At 49.8% G+C, this 8,765-nt stretch overlaps 1 protein-coding gene across 1 annotated transcript in view; it reads right to left on the bottom strand.

The window, feature by feature from the left end:
* Positions 1-1,033: 1,033 nt before the first annotated feature.
* LOC104530630 (ubiquitin-associated protein 2-like) overlaps positions 1,034-8,765 on the bottom strand; it is a 9,403-nt gene continuing 1,671 nt past the window's right edge. Inside the window, exons 3-8 of the mRNA XM_010175287.2 lie at positions 7,630-7,844; positions 5,787-5,886; positions 5,592-5,699; positions 4,097-4,164; positions 2,710-2,901; positions 1,034-1,194 (exon numbers count right to left, since the gene is read on the bottom strand). Coding sequence (XP_010173589.2) covers positions 1,099-1,194; positions 2,710-2,901; positions 4,097-4,164; positions 5,592-5,699; positions 5,787-5,886; positions 7,630-7,844 — 779 coding nt within the window. The 3' untranslated portion in view covers positions 1,034-1,098. The remainder of the gene's footprint in view (positions 1,195-2,709; positions 2,902-4,096; positions 4,165-5,591; positions 5,700-5,786; positions 5,887-7,629; positions 7,845-8,765) is intronic.

Here is an 8,765-nt window from a genome sequence, read left to right on the forward strand (position 1 = left end):
AGAAATGAAACTCCTAGAACATTCACCGCACTGGTGCAGGACAAGAAGGACCAGGAGGTGCCTGGTAAAAAAAAATAAAATAATAAAAATAGGGAGGGAGAGGTGAAATTTCCATCCAGTAGCTCTGGCTTTTCCTGGGCAGGGTGACTAGGGGCAAAAAGAGGAACAAGACACAGCTTATGCTTTTATTTAGGAAACCGCTACATAGTTTTTTGCCTCTAATGATGCAAAGGAGGTTCCAGGACACACAGAGCCATCCAAAGTCTCTTGCTAGAGAAACAAATGAAAAAAAAAACCAAAAAACAACCCACAAACAAAAAAAGAAAACCCTGTCTTTTTTTTTTTTTTATTATTAATTATTCAAAAATTGAAAAATAAAAATGTGAGGCTGCAGCTCAGGGCCACAGTGACCAAACTGCCCACGAGAGTTCATCTTCCATAGCAAGGGGGAGGGGAGAGACAAAAGAAAGGGGAAGGCCCACAAAACACTTTTTTTTTTTTTTCTTTCTTTTTTTCCCCTTCTTTGAAACAACAGCTATATGGGAAGCTGGGGGCAGAAATCAAACCAACAGGATGCATCTTGATTTTTTTTGGGTGGGGGGATGGAGGAGGAGGGGCAGGGCCTAGGCCTCCTTATGTGCCTAAATTTAGAACTGCATTAAATAAATGGGCTCCAGCTCCAAAAAAAAAAATAAAAATGGTGCAGTTTGTCTTTGACAGAGTTGTAAAGCTTAAAAAAAAAACCAACAAGGAAGGATGCCCTGGTACAGATGGGAAATGAATAATTAGTTTTCCTACAAAGAAAATAAAACAGGCTGCGAGATGCAGAAAACCACATTTAGGCTCTATTACATTTACAAATACATACATAAATATATTACATACAACAGCAACTCAAAGAGGAAGCGGGCGAGTCACACAGAGGATGGCTGGCTGGCTGCAGTCCTCCCCGCACAGACGTTTGGCTGAGCAGTTATTTCTTCTCCTAATAATTCCAGGAATAGGCTTCGGCTTCTTTTTCTTTTTCTCTTTTATTCTGTTTCTTTTTTTTTCCCCTCTCTCCTCCTTTCATTCTCTCCCCACTCCCCGGTTTCGGATTTAGTTTGTCCAGTATGGAGAAGTGCCATAGGCGGTTTTGGTAGCCTGAGACTTTTGCTGCATGGTGCTGGGTTGGTTGCGTTGGCCAGATCCACCCTAGAAATGGGAAAGGAAGGAGACATGGGCATCAGCACTCCCAGGAAGATGAGGCCACCTGAACATCAGCAGAAGAGCTGCCACCCCCCGGGGACAGCCCTGACACCCACCAACCTACCGATCCCTGTCCCAAATGGATCTGTTTCTGCTCTGCAACTTCTCTGCATCTCGCAACCCGGGGTGAAGAGCCACAGGGACACCAAGCAGGAGCACAGGGATGCACCATGCCACCACCACACACCCGAGACAGGTTCAAGCACCAGGAAGGAGAGGAGCAGGACTGGGGACAGCAAAGGAGCTCTCCCAAGGTGAATGGAGGTGGTGCACCAGCCAAGGATGTCACACACTGGGAGAGAGAAGTAATTTCCTATTTCTGGACTCTGAGGCAGAACACTGTATTTTCAGGGAACGTTGATAGTGAGGAAAGGAAACACACGGGCTGGTGAAACCAAATCAGACACTGGAGCTGACAAGCAACCTGCAAGGGGACGCTTGATTTTTTACCCTGAGTTACAGGCCAAGTGCTCAGGTCCTGCTCTCCTGCTGCAGCCAGGGGACAGCAGCACCTGCCTTGGCTTCACAGCTCACAGCCCATCTCTCCACACCCCACATCAGTATGGCCTCTTGAGAATCACAGGCTGTCTGAGGCCGGAAGGACCTCCACAGGTACCTTCTCCAACCCCTCTGCTCAAGCAGGGTCACCTAGAGCCGGTTGCCCAGGACCATCTCCAGACAGCTCAAGGATGGAGACTCTACAACCTCCCTGGGCAGCCTGTTCCAGTGCTTGGTCACCATCTCAGAAAAAGTGTTTCCTGATGTTCAGAGGGAACCTCCTGTGTTCCAGTTTGTGCCTGTTGCCTGTTTCTGTCACTGGGCACCACTGGAAAGAGCCTGGCTCCGTCACCTTTACACTCTCCCTTCAGGTATTTATGTACCTTGATAAGATCCCTCTTGAGCCTTCTCTTCTCCAGCTCTCTCAACCTTTCCTCACAGGAGAGATGCTCCATTTTCCCTTCATCACCCTTGTGGCCCTTTCTTGGACTCCTCAGTACATCCATGTCTGTCTTGTACAGGGGAGCCCAGAAGTGGACACAGGACCCCAGCTGTGGCCACACCAGTGCAGCTGAAAGGGGGAAGGATCAGCTCCCTCGACCTGCTGGTGATACTTTGCCAGGATACTGCTGGCACATCATTAGCCCATGGTCAACCTGGTGTCCTCCAGGACACCCAGGGCCTTTTCTGCCAAGCTGCTTTGGCCCCCAGCATATCCTGGTGCCTGTGGTTGTTCCCTCCCAGGAGCAGTACTTTGCACTTCCCCTCGCTGAACTTCATGAGGTTCCCCCCCCAAGCTGGTCAACAGCATTGAGTCTGTCAGTCTGCAATCACTGCCATGGCCCTCTCCCAGTGAGCAAAGTAAAAACCAGAAGGAAACAAAAACCCCCAAGACCCTGCTGGGATGTGGGTGGGAGCAATCTGTCCTCAGACAGGCTGTAGGGGCAGAAGGGGCCAACTCACCTGCCCATCTTGCTGGAGATGGTGATGCAGCATCTGGGAATGAGGCTGTTGATGCGCAGGCAGGATATGGAGAAACGGGGCTGGAGCATAACCTGGGGCAGCACCGGGGTTCAGGGGCCCAGTCGATCCAAGAGCAGAGGGCAGGCTGAAGGGAGGCGGCGTGCCAGCATGGAATCCCTGCTTGTCAAACGTCTGCACGGGAGGTGAGGGGGACAGTGTCAGAGATTGGTGTGAGCAGCCTCATGGTGACCAAACAAGAACAAGAGTGGCCCAAACACACATCACCTGAACCTTTCACCAACCCCATGAGCAAGCCAAGTCACATCGAACCCTGCGAGCACTTCAGCAGATGAGTTTCAGCTCCTGTTCTCACCCATATTTCTGCACTAAGGCCTCTGACAGTTTATTTTATTTCCACAGCTGCTGTGTCCCTTTATTCACAGAATCACAGAATGGTGGGGGTTGGAAGGGACCTCAGGAGATCATCATGTCTCCAGAGAAGGAGACCCCACAGCCTCTCTGGGCAGCCTGTCCCAGGGCTGCGTCACCCTCACAGTAAATAAGTTTTTCCTCATGTTTAAGCAGAACCTCCTGTGTTCCAGCTTGTGCCCGTTGCCCCTTTGTCCTGTCACTGGCTACCACTGTCTGACCTTTTTTCCTCCAACCTCTTTTTACTCAGTGGAGCACAGGATGGCAGCAGCTGCCTGAAATCAGTCCTTCACACACTGCAGGGGATCAGCCTGGAATTACTCAAGCTACCTAGGGCAGCCCAACGAAAATGCAAGAACTTGCAGTAGTATTTTCCTCCCCACGGCCAAAGCTTCACTCCTAATGCTGTGTATAGCTGACATCTGGATTCCTACCTGTAAGCATGGACCACAGCCAGACATTGATTCCACCAGCTGAGGGTGCAAGGATGGGAAAACAAGGGCTGGATGTAAGCCCATCGCACACCACAACTTGTCTGCTTTCCCTGGAAGCTGTACACTGAGCAACAGCCACAGGAGAGCGTGGGACAGGGACGCTCAGGTGTTAGGGGTGGGCACTACTGACTGGTCTCTCTGGTGAAAAGCAAACAGCCTCTTGACTCACCTGCTCTGGGAGATATTTTGACTAAAAACACTGATGCCATCACACTTCATTTACACCCAGACCTCAGCACATGTGGGGCAGCATGGGCAGCGCAGAGCACTGCGCCTATGCCAGCAGCTGCTGCCAGGAGCTGACATGGCAGGAGTGGTGGGACAGAGGAGAGGGCGAGACTCCTCTCCAACAGCAAACAGAGCCAGGGTAAAAAATGGCACAGCCTGCTGGCCCTCAGACCAACCGGCTTGGGAACAGCCCCCCCAGCCTCCAGCTATGGGGAGGAGGGTCCAGCATTGCTCACCTGAGTCTTGTTATAGACTGAGCCACTGATATCAGGCACACCTGTGTTACTTGAGGTCACAGAAACACCTGGAGAACAAAGAGTCACCGACAATGACAAAGTTAACTACCACACACCCTGCTGCTGCTGCCCTGCTCTCAGACCCACGGCACCCCACATGGGAACAGAAGAAAGGGCTTGGTTCCTCGCTCCCCCTGCAAAGCAGGAAACCAGCCCACTGGGATAAATCACCCATGTCCACAACCCAGCAGTTACTGCTTGGATTCAAACACACTTCACTAGGCAGCAGCTGGCTACACCAAACTCTCATTTAAGCTCACAAAAAGCCAGCTTTCCCCTAGGATTTCCCCCAGGATTAGGGTTGAGTCTGGCTCTACTGCAGCACTCGAGAGCTTTCCAGTCGTGAACCGAGCGATGAGACTCAGCACCTGCTGCACATCTGAGCCCTCGTCCTTTCAGGCACTGCAGAAGGGTGAGGTCTGCAGTGCTCCTCTGCCCCGAGGGAATGAGCATCTCTGATTCGGGCCGGCTTCCACCTGGCTCGGCTGGTGCCACAGCAGGCTCAAAAACACTCACCAGCAAGATGACTCTCAAACCAGCCACTTATTCACAGTCTTAAAAAGACTGGCTCTAATTATTTCACTTGGATGAGAGTAACACCTGCAGTTCCTTTGGCCAGTGAATCAGAGGACTGGACTCAGAGGGTGTGCTCTGCCCTAAGGTTGTACCCTTCCTAGGACATTGCTCTGGTTGGGATTGCTCCTCTACAGAGGAGAGTGTGATCAGCTCTTGGCTGAAGACAATCCAGTTGGAGTTTCAAATGCACAGCAAATGCTCGGTATTTGCTTAAGCCCAAGGATGAACTAGTTAGTGCTAAGCAGTTCCATATACATTTCTCAGGTCTAACCAGCATGTGCAGAATGGAGCTTTCATATAAGCTGTATAAATTCTTCAGCCTTTACAGTCGCAAAGGAAACATTTCCAGGCACAAAACAATGTGATGAGTTACAGAGTGTACAGACAGCAGCTGCAACAACAGCCCAGAGATGTGTGAACTGCCCTGCTTGCTCCTAACACATGGCTATCTCAGGTGCCTACCAAAAAACTCAAAATCTAGTCATCATTTGGCAGAGGACCATTTCAGGGGCAGCCTCCAACTGCTTAGGCTTCAAAAACACAGCACTGGTGCAGGACTGCTATTCTACAGCAGAGAAAACTTTGGCAGAGGAAACAGCTCACCATTTCTCTCATGTATAACTGCGGATAAAGCTGCACACCAGCAAAACAAGTCTTTACACAAAGTTCAGCCACGAGGTTCAGAAGGAACACTTGGGCCATTAAAAAAAAAAGCATTTTGTATACGGGAGATGGAGAAACAGCTTGGATGGTGACCCTGTTTAGAGCTGGCTGCTGTGCTGCCTGTGCGGCACTGGCAATACTGTGAGTTTGCCCTACTAAATCCCACTCAAGAGCAACCTCAAGCTTCACGTGTTACCTTTCCCAGGTCCAGTGCCAGCAGATTTGTTTTGTGCTTGAGATGACCCACTGTAGCCTCCTTTGCTGTAATCTCCAGCTGCCGTTCCCTGCGTTAAGTCATCGTAGCCTGCCGGTGTGTACAAGACACGGTGTTACATACAGTGTGCAAGCAGCTCTGCAGATGCCCACGTGGAAAGCACAGTGGTAAGCATACCTGCTCCATAGCCGTGCTGCCCGTAGCCACTGGCCTGCTGGAAAGGAGTGGACGCGGTGTTCAGGTTGACTCCATGCTGTTTAGCAGATGCTGGAGGTACCTGGACAAAGGAAGGAAACAAAAGGGCTGTTAACTGGGGAACGGCAGGAAAAAGGCAACCACCCTCTGCCATCTAGTGGGGAAGGCACCTCCACCTCGTGTGGGAAATGTAATCTGGCGTTCACAGGATCATAGAATGTTGTGAGTTGGAAGAGACCCACAAGGATCATCAGTCCAACTCTTGCCCTAGAATAGGACAATCCCAATTTTCAGACCATGTGTCTGAGGGCCTTGTCCAAATGCTTCTGGGATATTGTCAGGCTTGGTGCCATGACCACAACCCTGGACAGCCTGTTCCAGGGCTCCACCACCCTCTGGGTGAAGAACCTTTTCCTAATGTCCAACCTAAACCTCCCCTGCCACATCTTCCTGACATTTCCTCTGCTCCTGTGGTCAGTCACCAGAGGGAAGAGATCAGCACCTGCCCCTCCTCTTCCCCTTGTGAGCAAGTTACAGACCGTGATGAGATCTCCTCTCAGTCTCCTTCTCCAGTTGGGAGCACTGGGATGGCAGTGGGACATGGCACCCATGCTTCCAGCCGTAACTTGCTGTAGTGGCTTTCTGCAACCCCCAAGTTTTCTGCTAGAGCTGCCTCTCTGACTGCAGTGCAACCCTGTCTCGGAACAGGCTGTGTATTTCTTTCATACGCTGACTGTAAACAGCAAATTCCTTACCCACAAACGCAACAAGCAGCAACCACAGTGCTCCCACTCCAGAATCAAACGGAACAGCAGCTCTTGCCCGAGTCTGTTTTGTAAAACACAGTCCTACAGCGCCCTAAAATAGACCCATCTACCCTTCTGCCTGCAGTATCACCTCTACCCAAATAACTCTTCTTCCTCCTGAGACTACCAGCACCGCTCTCTGACTTAATAGGGTCTCCTCCATCCTCAAAAGGATTTACTAGGTAGTCTCAGCTCGCTGACTCAGCTTTGGGTCTGCCCTTGACTCTCCAGAGACTGTTAAGGGCTTTCAGGAACACAGTCCACGAGCTGCAGCTGCCTGCTGTTTGCAGTAACCTGTGCAGGAGTCCATACATTCTGGCCTTTTAAATTTCCTGTTTTCCTGGGGAAGGGACTGCAGTTATATCTCAGGTTTTGGAGATCCCTTGCAAACTGGGGAAGACGACACTACTTTGTTCTCATGAGACCCAACCTGCAATGCAGCATCCAGCTCTGGGGTCCCCAGTATGAGAAAGACACGGACCTGTTGGAGTGGGTCCAGAGGAGGCCACAAAAATGATCAGAGGACTGGAGCACCTCTGCTATAAGGACAGGCTGAGAGTTGGGGTTGTTCAGCCTGGAGAAAAGAAAGCTCTGGGGAGACCTTATTGCAGCCTTTAAATACTTAAAGGAGGCCGATGAGAAAGATGGAGGAAAAGCTTTCACCAGACCTTGTAGTGGCAGGACAAAGGGCAATGGTTTTAAACTGAAAAAGGGTAGGTTTAGGCTGGACATAAGGAAGAACTTCTTTACGACAAGAGTGGTGAGACACTGGAACAGGTTGTCCAGAGAAGTTGTGGGTGCCCCATTGTTGGAAGTGTTCAAGGTCAGGCTGGATGGGGTTTTAAGCAGCCTGATCTAGCAAAAGATGTTCCTGCCCATGACAGGGGGGATGATCTTTGAAGGTCGCTTCCAACCCAAACCATCTTGTGATTCCAAGATGTAGAAGGTTTGTTTGGGCTGGACAGAGTAAAATCAGAGAGGCACGAAGGGAGGGTTACAGTTTAGGCTGTCACACTTACAAACATGGTTGGCCCATACTGGAATGCACTGGGTACACCCGGCACACCAGCGTAGTAAGGTAACCCAGTGTAGCTGTAGCCTGGGGGCAGGGTCGGGTTGAGGAAGGGCTGCTGAGTTGTATGGTGAGTCTGTGTCTGGTTCTGCTGAGGCTGGGCGAGTGTGGTAGCAGGAGCAGGGGAGGCAGAATCCCCACGGCCAAATTTTGTTACATCACCTGCAAAGAAAAAAAGAACCGATCAGAAAAGCTATCAAAGCTATTCCAAAAGTGCAGGATTCAAAGGATTCAAACCCTCTGAATACAAGTAGACAACTACAGAAGAGAGCACATCCTACACTTGCAAGCCTGCAGTTGTTCGTGGGAAGCACAGTCCTGCTCTTTGTCCCTGACAGCCACAGGACGTTACCTGTTTGTGGCACAGAACTCTGTGCCATGGCTAATCCATCAACAAAATCGAGATACCAATACTTACCTATCTCACACGGTCTGAGCAGATTCATTACTACCAGATCATTGTAATAAAACATGCTAAAAGCAGAAGTATGGTAAATAGCCAAAGAGCAAATGGTGGTTGGGTTAAAGTGTGACTGTCCTGGAAGTTAAAGTGATTAGCTAAGCTTCATGGGCTGAAAGCACGTTAGGATTTACAGGCAGTGATAGGTGTTTTTGTCAATGACTGTTTATTTGTCAAGGATGACTAGTTAGATGTTTGGTTCCTCACACCACCAAAGTTCTGCAGACAGTAGCTGAAGGCCAGGAAAGCAAGGCTTGCATCGTGGGCCACCTTATTGAAGAAGTAGGAAGGGAAATTTGGTTATTAACCCAAAAGCAGCGTCCCGAGAGAAGTGATTATGAAGCAGAAAAATCTCGAACACTTGCATTTTCTGGCAGCCTAGAGAGCAGCATGTTCATGTGTTTTTTTACGGAGATGACATATATCAGTCACATCTATCTCATTCCCAACCAGTATTCCTTCATGTTGGTTAACAAAAAGTATGACAACACTCCCATCATTATAGGGAGTTTTAGCCTACAGTTTTAAACTGCAATCAGATCGCGGCAGTGGAAGAAAAACACTGTCTGAAAATCCTGGATGGCATTAATGTCACCTTTGCATGATGATAACTGAAGAGCAAG

This window comes from Antrostomus carolinensis, unplaced genomic scaffold, assembly GCF_000700745.2.
Source record: "Antrostomus carolinensis isolate BGI_N321 unplaced genomic scaffold, ASM70074v2 scaffold6739, whole genome shotgun sequence".
NCBI classification, from domain to species: Eukaryota; Metazoa; Chordata; class Aves; order Caprimulgiformes; family Caprimulgidae; genus Antrostomus; species Antrostomus carolinensis.